General features: G+C 46.0%; 2 protein-coding genes across 2 annotated transcripts in view; both read left to right on the top strand.

Annotated features, from left to right (window-relative positions):
* CCDC22 (CCC complex scaffolding subunit CCDC22) overlaps positions 1–9,309 on the top strand; it is a 70,957-nt gene extending 61,648 nt beyond the window's left edge. Inside the window, exon 15 of the transcript XR_014542877.1 lies at positions 6,938–9,309. The gene's annotated coding sequence lies outside the window, so the exon portion shown is untranslated. The remainder of the gene's footprint in view (positions 1–6,937) is intronic.
* The window catches only part of LOC310752230 (putative G-protein coupled receptor 173), a 101,821-nt gene continuing 85,353 nt past the window's right edge, over positions 2,712–19,179 (top strand). Inside the window, exon 1 of the mRNA XM_083592172.1 lies at positions 2,712–3,793. Coding sequence (XP_083448298.1) covers positions 2,736–3,793 — 1,058 coding nt within the window. The 5' untranslated portion in view covers positions 2,712–2,735. The remainder of the gene's footprint in view (positions 3,794–19,179) is intronic.

Below are 19,179 nucleotides of genomic sequence, written 5' to 3'. Positions count from 1 at the left end.
CTAAATTTTCCCACTACCCAGATGCCCTCCACATTCTGCTCCTCTTGTTGATACAAGAAGTATTGTACAAGTAGATTATAAGCTATGCCTTATATTTCTGCCCATTTCCCAGGATACTCTGACCTTTGCTTCTGCAGCTTAGCAATGTTTCCTGCTCTCTTAAAAGATCCTTATCCATTCTCCCTTGCTGCTACATATTTATGCCTAGAACTCCCTTCTTGAGTGCATACACCTCTCATATTTCAATTCTTGTTTTCGTGATATGTACTTGTATTTAGAATCAACTCTCCTCCAATAAAACTAAGCCTACGTGGGAGCATGTGATGTCATTTGTTCACATTCATCCCTGGTTAAATTTATTTATTCCCCACAATCTTTTTTTCTTTCTGTTGTTGCCCCATCCACACTGGTTTACTATGTGTTTGCAGCCATTTGTACTCCCATTTAATTTGTATAGTCCACAAGACATTAACCACCCCCAGGCTCCAAACTGCTCCATTCAGATTGGTGATTTGGATGGGTGGATCAATTGTTACTAGTCCTCTTTCCATGCCCTCTACTTCCCAAATTCTTTAATTTATATTCTGTCTGTGCTTGTAACTACTTTAAATACACTCCTAAGTAAAGCTATCAACATCCAGTAGCTCCCAAATATCTCTAGGTATGTGTATGTCCTAGTATTTTGGGGTCTTGCTTCACCATTGAAGATGAAGCTGGAAGCCACAACCCTAAAATGTTCCACCTCTGTTATTCCAAGGATTTTGCTCTCCCCACCCCCAGTTATTTTTGTAAGTATTACATACTTTTAGGACGTACTAGTCCCAGAAGATAGATCCATCCCAGAATAGTGTTGAAAATATGCAAGATACTTCTACACACAAACTTTTGAATTGGTCTCTCATTAGTTATTGCTAGGAGAAAGATTTCCAAAGATTTCATATGCTAATCCCTATAAATTAAATATTTTGGCTACTGGGTTTTTACTTCCTCTTCAATAACAAAGATTATAAAACTGAATTGAAATTAAGTTACCTTTCTCCATCTTAATCCAAATAAACGGCCCTAAATAGCCTCGGCCCAGTATACCCGAAGGAGCGTCTCCACCCCCATTGTTCAGCCCGCACACTGAGGTCCAGCTCCGAGGGCCTTCTGGCAGTTCCCTCCCTGCAAGAAGTGAGTTTACAGGGAACCAGGCAGAGGGCCTTCTTGGTAGCGGCTCCCACCCTTGGAACACCCTCCCATCAGATGTCAAGGAAATGAGCAACTATCTGACTTTTAGAAGACATGTGAAGGCAGCAGTGGCGTAGCGTGGGGGGTGCAGGGGGGGGCCAGCCGCACCAGGTGCAACATCTGGGGGGGGGGCGCTCACACTCGCAGCTCTCTGCCCCTGCTAAAATCCACGGGTTAGGGGGCGCAAATTACTTGCCTTGTCCCGGGTGCTGACAACTCATGCTACGCCACTGGAAGGCAGCCCTGTTTAGGGAAGTTTTTTAATGTTTGGTGTTTTATCATGTTTTTAATATTCTGTTGGGAGCTGCCCGGAGTGGCTGGGGAAACCCAGCCAGATGGGGGGGTATAAATAAATTGCTGTTGTTGTTGTTATTATTATAAATAACTACAAATGCATTTTCAACTGTTCATCTAGAAAATACATTTGTTGCATAGTACTTAATTCCTATCAGCAAGGTTGCTGTCATTTTAGAAATGTGTGCCGAATCCTAGAATGTACCTGCCACATGAACAGTTGGGATGGAAGACTTCAGGTCAGCCTTACTGGAGAACTGGATCTGACACCTTTGCTACCATGTACAGATTTTCGAAATTCTGAAAATTCAGCATTTTGGCTGCGCTGCATAGTGCGACAATAGAAATATATGCATGTATGGAGGGCATATTGAGTTTAAAAATGTGATAATTCGTGGGCACTGGGTTGTATTCAACTAACCCCCTTTCCTGCCCCTCCAATTCTGCTTCGGAGGGTTGGGGCGCCCCCGGAGAGGAGAGGGGCACACGTTCGCTTACGGGGGGCCAAGTTCTTGCGCTGACGAAAGTGCTTGCCGGGTGCCACCCTGGATGCAGCTGAGCCTCGGTTTCGGAGCTTAATGTTTGAGGACGTTTTCGGGTCGGGCCAGCTGCCAGGCACCATCTCCATCTCCGCGGCTTACGTGCCGGGGCTGAAGAGGCCCGGGAAACCCGCGCCCTGCCCCGCCGGCCCCTTGCTCTCCATCCCCGCTTCTTTCCGCGGCCATTTGCTCGCCAGCCGCGTCAAGGCGCACGGCGCGCGCGGCGGAGCGAAGGGACAGCGGCGCCCAGGACCCGCTCACGGCCGGCCGGCCGGCGGGCAAGGGTGACCCGCGGGCGGACGCCGCGCCCCTGCCGCCGCCGCGCCGGGGCTTCCCTTCCTCGGGGCCGGCGGGCGCGAGGTGGGCAGCGGCCGCCCAGCAGGAAGGCGCCCTTTCTCCGCGCTTTGGAGCGGAGCCGCGGCGCGAAGAAGAGGCCCGCCGCCTGCCCTCCTCTCTTCAGGCGCCCCGAGATCGCTCGGCGAGAGGAACCTCCGCGCCCGCGGCCTCCGCCTCGTCGCTGCTGAGGGAGGGAAGGAGAGCAAGGCCTGCCTCGCCGTTCCATTGGCGCCGGCGCCGCTCTGCCCGCCCGCCCCGCCCCGCCTCCGTCCCGCCGCCGCCTGGGCGAGAGCAGCCGCTTGTGTCTGCGCCGCCGGCCTCCCTCCGCCGCTCGCCATGGCCCGCGCGGGGGCCGCCTCCTCCCCCGCGCCGCCGCCCCCGCTGCCCGCCTTGCCCCTGGCTCGGGAGGCGGCGGCGGCGGCGGAGGAGGAGGACGACGAGGAGGAGGAAGACCCCCCGTCCCGGACCCTGCTGCCCCGCTCCTCCCCGGTGCCCAGGCCCCAGCACCCCGCCGCCGCCGCCGCCGCCGGCGGGGGAAGCAGCTCCTCCTCGGGCGAGGAGGACGAGGAGCAGCCGCAGCAGCAGCCCGAGCAGCGCCAGCCCCCTCGCTTGCCAGGGCCTCTCTGCCCGCAGCCCCCGGGCCCGGCTGGCCCGCTCTCCCCGCATGGCCCAGGGCAGCAGCCCCCGCAGCAGGTCCCCGCCACCGCTGCCACGGAGGAGCCCTCCCAGAATGCTGCAGGCCGGCACGTGCTGTTCGCTGATGCCCTGGGCCTGCCCTTGGCCCGCTGGCGGCGCTATCAGCCCTGGCCACCAGCATCTCCTGAATCGCCCCCTGAGGTGGTGCCCCCCTTGGCCTCTTCCCAGCCACCCTCCCCTCCTGCCCCCTACTTTCTGCCATCTTTTGTGTTGCAACCGGCGGGGCAAGGTGAGGAGGAGAAGCTTGGGCGCCTGCGCCAGGCCAAGGTGGAGCTGGAAGAGTTGCTGCCCCCAGAGCCAGGGGAGCCCCGGGTGTTGCGTGGCACCGTGCGGGTGCTCAACGTTTCTTACCACAAGGCTGTGCACGTGCGGGCCAGCCGAGACCGCTGGCAGAGTCACCGGGACTACCCTGCCCTCTATATTCCAGGGGGTTCACCAGACGGGGGCCTGACGGACCGCTTTGCTTTCCGCCTGGAATTTGGCGATGAGGATGAGGAAGAGGAAGAGGAAGGAGGGCCCCGGCTTGACTTTGTGGTGCGGTACCAGACCGAGGAGGGTGTCTACTGGGCCAACAATGATGGCAGGAACTACAGTGTGGTACTGAAGGGGGCTGCACCTTCCCAGGGTGTGCCCAAGAGGTCTGGCAAAGAGGGCGAATCACGAAGACTCAAGAGCTGTATGAGGCCAATCAAAATCAGGTAATGCCCCTCAGTGTTCTATGTGCCCATTTCCAAAAGCTGTTGGCACCTGTACCCAATCCATGGCCTGGGGCGTTCTGCTCTCACATCCCTCATGAATCCACTAGATACTACTCTGCTCAAAAGAGGGGGTTGGAACCAAAGTTTCTTGCTTCCTTAGCCCTGTGAGAAATCGCTCAGCCCCTTTCAGGATAGAACGTCTTGCCCAGCAGTATTGTTTCCCAGTTTGCTTGGACCCTATGTGCAGTAACCTCTAATATTTGCGAATTGGAGATGCTCTTTTAGGTCACAAATTTCCTTTTGAAGAGAGGGACTAGCTACAGTTTTTTGTTGTTGTTTTTTGCTAAAAGGAAACATAAAATATATGGTGTATTAATTTAAGCACTAAGTAGGCTTGTCTCAAAGGCTCTCCTCCTATCTCTGAACTGCTTTTAATGGGTCTCTTTTTCCTCTTTGTCTCTCACGTGTACCAATGATTCTTTAGTGAAATAAGGGCATCCCTAGGGGAGGTGCAAATAGTTGTCAGAGAAGGTGTCAGCTTGGTTTTGGCCCCTCCCAGATAATGCCTTAGGGTATTTTCACACATGGCCCTAAAAACACCATTGAGTTCATATTTTAATGTTAATGTGTAGAATGTGGAAGAGAACCATTTTAAGGCAAACATGTATACTAGTTACTGTTGGTTTTGCATACTGATTACAGAAAAGCAAAGTCTTTTTAAGGCAGTTCAGCACTTAGATGTGGCAGGCATGATCACTGCACACACTGGTGTTTGTCACTTGTAGATAACATACAGATGTTTAAAGTCATAGAATCATAGAGTTGGAAGAGACCACAAGGGCCATCGAGTCCAACCCCCTGCCAAGCAGGAAACACCATCAGAGCACTCCTGACATATGGTTGTCAAGCCCCTGCTTAAAGACCTCCAAAGAAGGAGACTCCACCACACTCCTTGGCAGCAAATTCCACTGTCGAACAGCTCTTACTGTCAGGAAGTTCTTCCTAATGTTTAGGTGGAATCTTCTTTCTTGTAGTTTGGAACCATTGCTCCGTGTCCGCTTCTCTGGAGCAGCAGAAAACAACCTTTCATAGAATCATAGAATCATAGAATCATAGAATCATAGAGTTGGAAGAGACCACAAGGGCCATCGAGTCCAACCCCCTGCCAAGCAGGAAACACCATCAGAGCACTCCTGACATATGGTTGTCAAGCCCCTGCTTAAAGACCTCCAAAGAAGGAGACTTCACCACACTCCTTGGCAGCAAATTCCACTGTCAAACAGCTCTTACTGTCAGGAAGTTTTTCCTAATGTTTAGGTGGAATCTTCTTTCTTGTAGTTTGGATCCATTGCTCTGTGTCCGCTTCTTTGGAGCAGCAGAAAACAACCTTTCTCCCTCCTCTATGTGACATCCTTTTATATATCCTCTATGTGATCCCTTTTATAAGTCATCTGTACAGATGTTTAATCTGTACACATTAATTTGTCAATCTTGGTTGGTCCATGTTTTTTAGGCCTTGTTCTTGCTTTGATGTTAAATCTATGTGTGACTTATACCACTTCAGACTGAAGATGGAGGCTCATATGAACCATCACCACCCAACTGTTCTTCCCTGTACACATGTCATTGTTTGCTGATAACCCAAAATCTGCTACCTAAGGTGATCAGCCATTTGGTAGGCTGAAGCCAATTGCTTCACATAACAGATTTTGTGGTATCATTAAGGGATAGTGACTTTTGAGTTATATTTTTACCACTATACCAGAAGGGCATTGCTTGGATTTTACTGTAGGAAATGATGGTGTGTGCATGCACAGGTGTTGCCCCACTTACATGGGGGTTATATTCCGGGTCCCCCCCCAATAAGTGAAATCATGCAAAGTGGGAAGCAGCCTCTAAATGCCGATTTCCTCCTCTCCAGCTCTCTCTCCCATTCTCTCCAATCCAGACCAAAATATTTAGGGGCTGGAGGATGCATGAGAAAGTGGCTGTTGCTGTTGCGCTACCCCTCACGTCAGCTGTTAGGTGAGGAGGCTGAGCAGCGTAAACAAAGCCCTGCTGCTGCTTCAGTCTCTTTGGGGCTTCCTCCGCCCTCTCTGACATCCTCTTTGGGCTCTGGGAAGAGTCTCCTTGCAAGCCACAAGGACTTTCCAGCTCTCTCCTACCATTTTCCGGTGTGATTCTATCTATTTATTTATTTATTTATTTATTTTCCTGGCACCGTGTGTATACACAGTTGCGCATGAGTAGAATGTGTGTAAGTGGGGAGATGCCTGTAACTTCAAGTTTAGCCTTTAGTGGCTTGTGTGAAAACCAACTTACCTGAAGAACCCAGAGCCAGCACTACCCCACTTTGTTAAGTACTGTAACAAAGTAGACTGTGACAGACATTGTGATCACCACCACTGCTAAGTATACAAACAGAATGATAAACAGTTCTGTGTTCCCCCTCCATTTCCTTCCTTGGTTGACTTAGTTTTCATGAAGAACCCAGAGAACTTCAGGTTTTTGTTTGTGGTAGACAGGCAAAAACTACTGAGGCATTTCAGGGCTACTGTCCATTTAATTACACGTTTCCTGTATTTCATTACTTCCCGTTGATCAACAGAAAGCAATAAAGCAGGACTTGCAAATGGGATACTTTATTAACATTAGACAGAACCTTTGGTGACTGGGACAGATTTGTGAGCAAATGTGGTGCAAGAATACTGTCCATGGGAAAGGCCATTGCAGGATATTAAAACATGGGAAAGGCCATTGCAGGATATCAATTGATGAAGATGATCATCCAAATGTCATAGACCGAATGGAGCAAACAGCACGCAGACCTAGTGGTGGGAGGAAAAAATCCTTAAATAAGAGACACGGGGGAATGATTAATGGACTTCAATGTCTGTACACTAATGCGCAAAGTATGGGAAATAAACAAGATGAGCTTGAGCTCTTGGTACAGCAAACTAAATATGACATAATAGGAATCACTGAAACCTGGTGGGATAAGTCCCACGATTGGAATGTAATAATGGAGGGATACAATCTATTTCAGAGAAACAGACCAGACAAGAAAGGAGGAGGAGTGGCGTTATATGTCAGGGATGTGTATACCTGTGAAGAGATCCAAGATTTAGAACCTCAAAGCCAAAGTGAGAGCATTTGGGTCAAAATTAAGGGAGAGAAGAATAACAGTGACCTCATTGTGGGAGTTTACTATAGATCCCCAAGCCAAACGGAGGACATAGATGATGCCTTCCTGGAACAGATGGCCAAGCATGCAAAAGGAAGGGAGATAGTAGTAATGGGGGACTTCAATTACCCGGATATTTGTTGGATGTCAAACTCAGCCAAGAGCATAAGGTCAAACAGATTCCTCACTGGCCTTGCAGACAACTTCATTGTCCAGAAAGTGGGAGAAGCAACAAGAGGAACAGCCATTTTAGATCTGGTCCTAACCAATGTTGATGACCTAGTTAGTGGGGTAGAAGTGGAAGGATCATTAGGCGCGAGTGATCATGCTCTTCTGAAGTTTACTATACAGCGGAAAGGAGCAGCCAAGCATACTAGGACTCAATTTCTCGACTTTAAGAAAGCCGACTTCATAAAACTTAGGGAAGTGCTTGGTGAGATCCCATGGACAGTAATACTAAAAGGAAAGGGAGTTCATGATGGCTGGGAGTTTGTTAAGAGGGAGATAGTAAAAGCACAACTTCAGACAATACCAATGAGACGGAAACATGGAAGGTGCCTAAAGAAGCCAGGGTGGCTATCTAAAGAACTTTTAACTGAGTTAAGATTAAAAAAGGATGTGTACAAAAAATGGAAAAGGGGGGAAACCACCAAAGAGGAATTCAAACAAATAGCCAGCACGTGTAGACACAAAGTCAGAAAAGCTAAAGCACAGAATGAACTCAGGCTTGCTAGAGAGGTTAAAAGCAACAAAAAAGGCTTTTATGGGTATGTTCGTAGCAAAAGGAAGAACAAAGAAACAGTGGGGTCACTCAGAGGAGAAGATGGTGAAATGCAAACAGGGGACACAGAAAGGGCTGAACTCCTCAATGCCTTCTTTGCCTCAGTCTTCTCCGATAAAGAAAACAATGCCCGACCTGAAGAATTTGGAGCAAATGATTCAGCAGAGGAAACACAGCCCAGAATAACTAAGGAGATAGTACAAGAATACTTGGCTAGTCTAGATGTATTCAAGTCTCCAGGGCCAGATGAACTGCATCCAAGAGTATTAAAAGAACTGGCAGATGTGATCTCAGAACCACTGGCAGTCATCTTTGAGAATTCCTGGAGAACAGGCGAAGTCCCGGCAGACTGGAGGAGGGCAAATGTTGTCCCTATTTTCAAAAAGGGGAAAAGAGAGGACCCAAATAATTACCGCCCAGTCAGTCTGACATCAATACCAGGGAAGATTCTGGAGCAGATCATTAAGCAAACAGTCTGTGAGCACCTAGAAAGGAATGCTGTGATCACCAATAGTCAGCATGGATTTCTGAAAAATAAGTCATGTCAGACTAACCTGATCTCGTTTTTTGACAGAATTACAAGCCTGGTAGATGAAGGGAATGCAGTGGATGTAGCCTACCTTGATTTCAGCAAGGCATTTGACAAGGTGCCCCATGATATTCTTGTAAAGAAGCTGGTAAAATGCGGTCTTGACTATGCTACCACTCAGTGGATTTGTAACTGGCTGACTGACCGAACCCAAAGGGTGCTCATCAATGGTTCCTCTTCATCCTGGAGAAGAGTGACTAGTGGGGTGCCACAGGGTTCTGTCTTGGGCCCGGTCTTATTCAACATCTTTATCAACGACTTGGATGATGGACTCAAGGGCATCCTGATCAAATTTGCAGATGACACCAAACTGGGAGGGGTGGCTAACACCCCAGAGGACAGGATCACACTTCAAAACGACCTTGACAGATTAGAGAACTGGGCCAAAACAAACAAGATGAATTTTAACAGGGAGAAATGTAAAGTATTGCACTTGGGCAAAAAAAATGCGAGGCACAAATACAAGATGGGTGACACCTGGCTTGAGAGCACTACATGTGAAAAGGATCTAGGAGTCTTGGTTGACCACAAACTTGACATGAGCCAACAGTGTGACGCGGCAGCTAAAAAAGCCAATGCAATTCTGGGCTGCATCAATAGGAGTATAGCATCTAGATCAAGGGAAGTAATAGTGCCACTGTATTCTGCTCTGGTCAGACCTCACCTGGAGTACTGTGTCCAGTTCTGGGCACCACAGTTCAAGAAGGACATTGACAAACTGGAACGTGTCCAGAGGAGGGCAACCAAAATGGTCAAAGGCCTGGAAACGATGCCTTATGAGGAACGGCTAAGGGAGCTGGGCATGTTTAGCCTGGAGAAGAGGAGGTTAAGGGGTGATATGATAGCCATGTTCAAATATATAAAAGGATGTCACATAGAGGAGGGAGAAAGGTTGTTTTCTGCTGCTCCAGAGAAGCGGACACGGAGCAATGGATCCAAACTACAAGAAAGAAGATTCCACCTAAACATTAGGAAGAACTTCCTGACAGTAAGAGCTGTTCGACAGTGGAATTTGCTGCCAAGGAGTGTGGTGGAGTCTCCTTCTTTGGAGGTCTTTAAGCAGAGGCTTGACAACCATATGTCAGGAGTGCTCTGATGGTGTTTCCTGCTTGGCAGGGGGTTGGACTCGATGGCCCTTGTGGTCTCTTCCAACTCTATGATTCTATGATTCTATGATTCTATGAAAACACTGCATTGTATGTGATGTGTAGCCTTTGTCTTAATTCCGTTTTTAAGCTAATAATCAAAATTTTAATTGGACCAAAGGGCTCCAATCTGGAAGCAACCCCCCACACACTCTGATTCTCAAAAAAATATATATAAAAATAAAAAATAAATAAAACCTTCCTACTACTATGTAACGTTGATTTGGTCTGTGGTGTTTCAGAAGGCACTTCCACTTTGCCAAAGCCTTCAGACGCAGAATAGAGTAGCAAGCTGGAAGAAGATAGTGCTCTTGTACCTTTAATAGTTGTACAGAAGAGGAGATTTCAGCAGATGTTCCTTGAATGACAAGCTATACCCGCTGAAATCATGGGAGTGTGAAAGTGTAGAATTCCTATCCTATTTTTTTCATTTGGCTCTGCTATAACAGGAGGAGGAAGAAGATGGCTGGTTAAGCAGATAGGGAAACCACAAGGGGTGGGGGAAGCAACAACTTTAGAATTGAAGTGACAGCCAGCCTGTTCCCTCAGTTGTGGGCCTGGAGAGGGAGCAAAACGCTCCCACTACAGGGGCCAAAAACAATTCCCTTGACTTGAAGCAAGGTTTCTCTGTAACTATCTGCTCATGACTAAGGGTCTGCTCACAAGCAAGTCAAGGTAGCAGGGACTGGGTGTGACTGGCTGGGGAGAAGAACATGGGAGTAGCCAGATTTTTTTGCAGGCTTTTGTTAGGGCGGGACAGAACCTCAGTTAGTTAAGTATTTTTATTGATTGGGGGGGCAGCTATGCCCATGGAGAAGAAGGGGAGACCGAGGAAGAAATTCTGCAACTAGAGAGAGGTGGAACCCCTTTCCTGCTGGCTCGGGCCAAAGAGGCTTCAACCATCTCCTTGCTCCCTCGCATTGTCCTATTAGCACTTTGGGAACAGTACAGAAATGCAGAGGCTTCTTGGAAATCTTCAGGGTTATTGTGATGTGTGAGGTCTAACCATTTTGATCTGTTGTATGTTCCCCAGATAATGACAAGGGACTTGCCTTTTTTTTTTTTGTCCTAGTTATATCTGGGAAAGCACAAGCAGTTGTTTTTCTTGCCTTGGGATAGGTTCAAAATGTTTGTGTTCCCTTGAGCTATGTCTTCTAAAAAGTGATGGTAATACCATGGTACCTCGGGTTACATACGCTTCAGGTTACAGACTCCGCTAACCCAGAAATAGTACCTCGGGTTAAGAACTTTGCTTCAGGATGAGAACAGAAATCATGCGGCAGTGGCAGCTGGAGGCACCATTAGCTAAAGTGGTGCTTCAGGTTAAGAACAGTTTCAGGTTAAGAACGGACTCCGGAACGAATTGAGTTCTTAACCCGAGGTACCGCTGTAATTAAATAATACTTATTTCTAAAAGTATGGAGAAGGATGAACATGTGGTATCCATCTTGAGCCTTAGGATAGAAGAAGTGATTATTTGTCCAAGGACAGTGGTATCTAGAAATACAGGATTTTGGTGACCACATAAAGCATGGGAGCTTGAAGAAGAAGAAGAAGAAGAAGAAGAAGAAGAAGAAGAAGAAGAAGAAGAAGAAGAAGAAGAAATGGATTAATTTTTGCATTTTATTCAGTGCTAGCATTATATGTGACATTTCATAAAGCATAAGGGTCCCTGCACTGAGGAGTTTTCAATCTGAAATTCAGTATAGGGGAAACAACAAGGGGAGGGAAGTGGAAGCATGGGGTAAACAAATAACATGCCATTGTTTCAGTTGTTCATGCTTTGACTAAGTTACAGAACTAAGGAATTGTGCCAAATGCTTCATGGAAAAGATAGATTTTGAGAATGAATTTAGGAGACATAAAAGGCCTCATACATGTGTTCTGGGATGCAGGTCCAAGCATATGGGACATGAAGGGAGAGTTTTGTTGTTGCAAGAATTTGTAGCAAGCCCTTTGACTACTTTAAAAGCACTATGTGAAAGACTAACTTCTATTATTAAACATTTTAAAGCATTGGCAACTTGATTGATGTTTTGCATATCCCATTGGTATTTATGTAGTTGGCTTGGAGGGAAAGAGTGTTGAGATTATTGGGAGTAGGATGGATGAGGGGTAAGGGTTCATAATGTTTTCTTTTTATTATTACAAAAGTATTTTTCTTCTAATAAAGTAAAAAACAAAATTATAAATATTTTTATCAAAATATTTAAAATGAATATTAAAATATGCATGTGCAGAGGGAAGAAGTAAAGACAAAATGCTTGAAACTTGTTTTATTTGCAGCCTCAGATGGAAGCATGCAATCTTTGTGGTCTCTTGACTCTACTGATGATAGTATATAAAGTGAGCAGATGGTATCAGTGGAAATCCCCACCACCCTTCACCTGCAGGATTGTATTATATTTGTAACTTGCTTTCTCAGGTGATATTTCTTAACTAGGGTGGAAACAATCACAGAACCATGCTCTGTTCTGTGTCTCATGTTGTAGACTGAATCTGGGTGAAGACAGATAACATTTTAACAATGATCACAGCAACCTCTTCACTAGTGGGGTGTAACTTACCTTAAGTGCACGTATACCATTAAGTTGAATGCTGGATTATTCTCCCTTCCCCTCATGCTTCAGACAGCTATCTACTTTTCATGTTTTTATGTTCATCTTTCACATGGACTCTCCTTTCTTGGAGGTTTTTAAGCAGTGGTTGGAGGGGCATCGGCCATGGATGCTTTAGCTAAGATTCCTGCATTGCAGAGGATTGGACTAGATGACCCTTGGGGTCCCTTCTAACTCTACAATTCTATGATTCTATTCCTCTCCCCTCCTCCCAAATAATCTAACAACGTTTCAGATTTGCTCTGTAGATGGAGGAGAGGTTTATTGGTGAGGTCATGGACACTTGTTAATAATTTCCCCCCGTTGCAAACTAAAGTATAATGAAAACTTGCAGAACCATTTTTAAGTTTGTCTCAGGATGGAAAAATATACTTGTGTTTTGAGGCTTCTGTTTTTGAACGCGCCTCAGAAGTCGAACGGCTTCCGCTGTATGTTTTTCAATTTTCTCAATTGAATTTGCAGACAGCCTTTTGCACCTTGGTTTTTGAATGTTTTGGAACTCGAATGGTCTTCCAGAACAGATTATGTTCGAGAACCGAGGTACCGCTGTACCAGTTATCTTTGAAGGGGACAAACCAATGATAAATGCTCCTGTGCATGCCTCATTGAAATGAGCAGGGACTGCTTTTGATCAGCTCCCATTCATTTCAGTGGGGCTTGGATCGAAAAAGCTTCTGTTGGATTATATCTTAAAATTTCAAGCCAAGGGCAGGGACAAAACAATAGCAGCGCAGAAAGGCAGGCAGAGAGAGAAATGCACGCACATCCATGAATTCTGCCAAACTCTGTAAGCATCTGAATCTCTTCCACATCCTCCCATTTTGTTGATAAGATAAGGATCAGTTTATCAGTCCCCACTTGCTTTGTTGGGTGTTCTGGGCCTTTTCTTGAAATTACTGTATGTTCAATTAAGTTACATAGCACCCAAACCCAGAGCTTGGGAATTTGTCGTTATGATTGTATGGGCTCTGCACTAACAAGTAAAGAGCAAAACTCTGCAGCAGGGTAACCCCAGTTCTACAGCAAACAAAGCTGAATACTGAGACACGTATAAATTCTACAGAATTCCCATATATTTGCTTATTTGGCAAAAAGTATTCTGCTTCCGCTACATGGAAGGAAGAAGAATTTGGCAGGATACTATCCTTTTCCCTGACAAGTACCGTATTTTTTGCCCTATAGGACACACTTTGGAGGACACACCTCCAAAAATGAAGGGGAAATGTGTGTGCGTCCTATGGGGCGAATGCAGGCTTTCGCTGAAGCCTGGAGAGCGAGAGGGGTTGGTGTGCTTCCTAGGCTTGCGGATAGCAGCCTGCATCCCGAAGCCTGGGACGAGCTGAGCAGTGCGCCCCGGGCTTCGGGCAGATATCCGCAAGCCTGGGGAGCCTGGCAGGAGTCCCCAAAAAAACTAGGTGCGCCCTATGGGCCGGTGCGCCCTATAGGGCGAAAAATACGGTAAATATTATTTCTCCCTATGCCTTTTGAGCTTTCATCAGACATTGGCAGCACAGCTTCAGGTTTCTATTTGCAGCCATAGGGGTTAGAAACTTGATTTAAAAAAATAAAGCAGAGGTTTGGAAGATGCTGAATTCTGAGCTTTTCCTGCCTTTCTGTGCTATACCCATAGTTCAGACATGGCTATAGGACATATGGAAGTTGTGTTTGATGATGCACTCTAGATAGCTGCACCTGTTGAGGAAGGCAGAAGTAGTTCAGTAACCCCTTAAATCTTGCTTTCCCTTGGGGATGCGTGAAACTACTGCTAACTAAGTTGGTCTTAATGCTTCAGAAAGATTTAAATGACAAGAGACTGGTAGTTTCTCCAGTAAAGCATTCAAGGTTTCAAAGACCCACTTTAACCTGAGTGTGGCAGTTAGTTTCTAAGAGATTGTTACTGAGGCTCAAGCATATTTTTTCTGATCAGTAAACCCTGTCTACCCATCCCCCTTCCTAGACATTTAGAGTTGTGACTGAAATATATGCTGCACATGCAGTGTTAGAAACTCAGCTATATAAGCTAATCACCAAATGACACCTTAAACCAGTGGTTTTCAACCAGGGTGCCATGGCACCGTGGGGTGCCTTAATGATGGTCAGGGGTGCTGCGGGCAACATTGACCTCTGTCCCTCTTCCCCTCCCTCCTCTGATATCCTCTCATGTCTCTGCCTCCCAGAGGCTTGCACAGCTGTTTATTGCAGCAGCCCTGGCTTTGTTGCCTCTGGAAGGCACCTCTGTTTGGGGTGTGGGGAGGGTTGGCTCAGAGACCAGGGATGGAAGCAGCAGCTGCCCAGAGGACTCTCAAGGAGAGGAGGCTGAGGGAACACTCCAGAGGGGAAGCTGTTCAAAAACGGGTGAGAGCCTGCTAGCTCTGCAGGCAAGGGGTGACATAACTGGGTTCCTGAGCCCCTCAGGAGTGTCACAGGAAGAATGTAGTTGCTTAAGGGAGCCGTGGACTCAAAAAGGTTGAAAACCTCTGCCTTAAACCTAGGTTACAGTCGCCACAATGTAATGTCTAGCTGCCATTTTGTTGTGATGCTGTTTATTGTTGTGGTTGTTGTTGTTGTTGTCATAGGGATTAATTTAAGAGTGCGGTGAACCATGTACTCCTTGGAGAGAAAAAGGTGATGCAGTATATAAATGCAATAACTAAGGTCTTCTGCTTACCTGCTTAAGAAAGCAGGAGAGGCCAGTCCGATGGAGATGTTAGTCACCAACCTTTCATTCAGAGATCTCCACATAGTCACAATTTGACCAGTGCCAGTAGCAAGACGCACCTGGTGCCTGGGGAATTTCAGACACTGTGCACATGTTCAGATGCACTCCAGCTACCTTTATTACTTCTTTACCTGCTCTGAACCTGAGTTCTGGTGTTGAAAGCACATTCTGGGATAGAATTGTAGTAGGATCTAGCTCAAATTAAGAACCCTCTTAAATGTTTTCTGGGCATGGATTAGGATCCTCAGGTTTTATTGCAGGATGTCTGGGATGGCAAAGGAGCCTTGACTCAGAAGACTGTGCCTGGAGTGGATAAGGGAAATTGACAAAATCTTCTTTAAATATCATTTCAAAATATATTCGCAATGTATTATCTGTCTGTGGTTCAGTTGAGATGCAAGGTGTTTCCATGAGTACCCCTAAAAAATTTAAATCATTTTAGTCATTCTCATTATGGGGTGCAACCTCAATTAATTGTTAGATGGTGAAAACAGAAAAAATCACATCATCCCCCCCTTTTCCTCAGAAGAGCTAATGAAATTGGCATTTGACAGGTAGGAGAGTTCATGGATTGCAGAGGCTGTCCAAGATAGGGAGGCTTTGTCCAAAAATGCATGCACAGTTTTAGACAGTTGTGTACAATGTGGTAAATGAGGCTGAAGTGGCACAATCTGTTCTATGCACAGAGCAGGCTGCAGCTACCACATACCAAGTGAGAAAGAGAAGCCCAGCTATCTTGTCGGTTCTACAGAATGCAGTGAAAACATTGCTTGCTTCTCTTCCTTGAGTAACAAGAAGAATTTGTTTACCTGCCCAAGGTTGGGTCAAACTAGGCTACCATGCTAAGAGAATGAGGTTGTCACCTTCCTCTTTCCACCTACAGTGCCTCTGTCTTTAGGCAAAAGGCTGTCCACTTGCCCTGTTTTTTTCTACAGCTACATCCAAGTAAGGGTGGAGGGGTAGTATTGGAAGGGGCAGGCAACCTGTAGAACTTTCGTTCTCCTTTGCATTTTTCCATTATGGGCCATTATGGATACACTTTGATGGAGTTCTTAGTCTGGGCATATAAAATCTAATTTATTTCTACTCTGTAAATTAATTGAGGTAAAGGTAAAGATAAAGGACCCCTGACAGTTAAGTCCAGTCGCGAACGACTCTGGGGTTGCGGCTCTCTCGCTTTACTGGCCGAGGGAGCCGATGTTTGTCCACAGACAGTTTTTCCGGGTCATGTGGCCAGCATGTCTAAGCCACTTCTGGTGAAACCAGAGCAGTGCATGGAAACGCCGTTTACCTTCCAGCTGGAGCGGTACCTATTTACCTACTTGCACTTTGATGTGCTTTCGAACTGCTAGGTTGGCAGGAGCTGGGACCGAGCAACAGTTCACCCCATTGCGGGGATTCGAACCACCAACCTTCTGATCGGCAAGCCCTAGGCTCAGTGGTTTAGACCACAGCGCCACCCGCCTCCCATAAATTAATTAGAAACCTGCAAATTCAAAAACTTGCAATGTTTTTTAATATAGAAGGCTGGATTCAACTAACTGGTTGTATTAGTGTTATGGAAACCTCACTTGGTCTAACATGCATAAGCCAGGTTACAGGCTGGGGTTCCATTTAGATCTCATATAACAGTTACACTGGTTGCCAGTTCGTTTCTGGGCCCAATTCAAGGTGGGCATGTGACTGTTTTAAAGTCCTAAACAACTCAGACACCAAATAGCTGAAAGACTGCCTCCTTCCCTACAGACCCTCTCAGGTGTAAAGTTCAGCAGAGGGGCTCCTCTTGGTAGTTCCTGTGCCCTCAGAAGTTTGGGGGTGGTGCTGATTTGGGAGACGACATTCTCTGTGGCAGCCCCTAGATTCTGGCCCTCCCTCCCCACAGAAATGTGTTTGGCATCTTAATTACACAAGGGATGAATGCCTAATATGCTCTTCTTTACCCTGACTTTTGGCATCTGAGTAGCATATTTTTAGGGCCCACCCTTCTGTGATTATAAGTTGTTTTATACTGTTTTTAACATTGTGTTTTAATTTTGCAACCTGCCTTGGAACCTAGCATCTCACTTTCTGTGTAACCAACATAGTATAAACTCCATAGAATAAACTTAAATCTTAAGAAGAGCTACTTGTGAGTGTCACCTTCATGTACGAGGAATGTAATGTGTAAGTCATAAATCCATGGATCTGCTTTGACAATTTCCATGAACTCCAAAGCTGATGTACCTTCAAGATAGCCTAAGTTGCTGCAGCAAATATCTAAAAGTTGCAGGTATACATATTACATTGTTTATGTTGAAGATACTTCTTTCTTGAATGGAAAAAAGCAGCCTGAAATAATATCTGTACAGGCCAACACCCAGAATTATCTCAGGCTTTATAACAGTCCCTAGAGGAAAGTATGGTCTCTAGCTTAAAGCAAGCAGTGTTTGGGCATCTGAATTCCTGAGTTCTGTTCCAAAACAAGAGAGAGTTCTACACAAGTTGTGACCTACCAAGTTTATCAGCCATTGGTGGTGACTTGCCCGGTGCTGGGTCCGCCCCGCCCCCCGGCTGTTCCAAGTGATCTGCAAAACCAGGAATTCCAATGAACCCCTGGAAATCTGCCATACTTGGTTGGTGGGTTGTATTTGATCTGTTTGTTGAAATGTATTTTGCAAAATCTGTGAATCTTGTCCCCCAATTTGAAGAAGACTGAGAAGAGAAGGGGATGTAAACATTTAATCTGTGTCAAACTTACTTTTTCCATTGGGTGATAAGATGCAAGTTACTAACTTATCACTGCCACTCACACATGTCTGCTCTCACTGTCTAGAAATCCTCACAGACAGGCAGGTGACACATTTGTTCTTTACCTTGTCTGTGTTCCTGACCTCAACCTTTCTCCTCTGTCATCTTCAGAAAGCTTTTGATTCCCCAAGTGGTGATTTGCCACAGTTATTTGTCTACACCAGTGTGAGTGAAGCTCTTTGTTCGTTTGTATGAAACTCCTCCTACCCTAAGACCCTGTACAAAGTCTTTTCTTTAGGTTCCTCTATCCAAGGATGGACTGTTATCTGCAAGAAGAAGAGCCTTAGCTGTCCATCCACATAGCCTTCACTTCCTAGAGAAGGTTGCTTGACTCAGTCTTTTCTGCACTTAGGGCGATAGTCCTCTTCAGAAGAAATTTGGGCTGCCAGGAAAAACTGCTTTAGGCCTGTTGCTAAAGTGATCTTGTATTACTGAGTTTCAATTTTTTTTCTATCAATCGTTTTAATTATTACTGTAGCGGATCCATCTAACCACCCCCAATTTAAAGAGAGTGCACCCACCTCACTGTACGCCAGTTATACGAAGTTTTTCAGTTTACCACAGACTATCATATGAGGGACTTGTGTGAGGGGAAACTTAATGATTTAGAGTCTCAGGCAGGAGTTGATCAAACAAACAGGAAAAGTTTATTAAACAAAGAGAAGTTTGTGAAACAAAATGGGCCAGGAAATGCGTTCTTTCAAGTAGAAGTTAACTTATTACTAAAATGAGGTAAAAAGATATCACAGGCTTAAACATAATACTATAGGCACAACTCTTCTTAAACTTCAGTTGCTAAAAATCAGGTAGATGTTCTAAAATATGTGGTAAGATGCTTAAATCAGTTTCTGTTGCTTAGCTATGACAGGTGGCTCCATGAAATATTTTTATTATGACACAGTTTCCTTCACAGATTAATACCCTGCTTCATGAGCAAGAGGCACTTTTCCTCACTCACTTAACAATCCCACTCCTGAGGTATTCCAAAATGGTGTAAGAGAGCCAGGGGATCACCTCCCCCCTTGTTACTGGCTTGGGAGTCTTCTGTGCCTCGGAGAACTCTCCCCCCTGGCTAGACTGAGACCAGGTTCTTCCTCTCCCGGCTCACTCAGCCCTCCCAGGCACTCCTGTCTGCATGTCTTTCCCAGACCCTCAAGATGGTCTCCCTATCTAAGCTGCGAGGCTCTGTCCTCAGGGTGAATGTGAACCCAAATCTGAGCCAGGTCTCCCTGGTCCAAACCTATCCTACTCCCCCCTATCTTACTGCCTAACTCTCATCTCAAATCCAGCCCTATCCGTCTCCCTCAGAAACTGTCCCTTTTATTCTCCCTCCCAAAATGCTTTCCTCCCCGCTCTGTGGCAAGCTGCCTTGGTAGCCAATCAGAGAGAGGCTCCAGCCCTCTGGTGGAATTTCAAGGGGACTGCATCACCAGACTCTGGTCTGGCTCTGCTGTCCGTCACAATTACTATTTTTGATTTTTTTATTTTATATTATTTTTGAGGCATTGAAGGGTTGAAGAATGAGGTAGAAATGTAGTAAATTATAAAATAATAACAAGAACT

This window comes from Podarcis filfolensis, assembly GCF_964270895.1.
Source record: "Podarcis filfolensis genome assembly, chromosome: 17".
Lineage (NCBI taxonomy): Eukaryota > Metazoa > Chordata > Lepidosauria > Squamata > Lacertidae > Podarcis > Podarcis filfolensis.
This window is presented reverse-complemented; position numbering and strand designations above follow the sequence as displayed.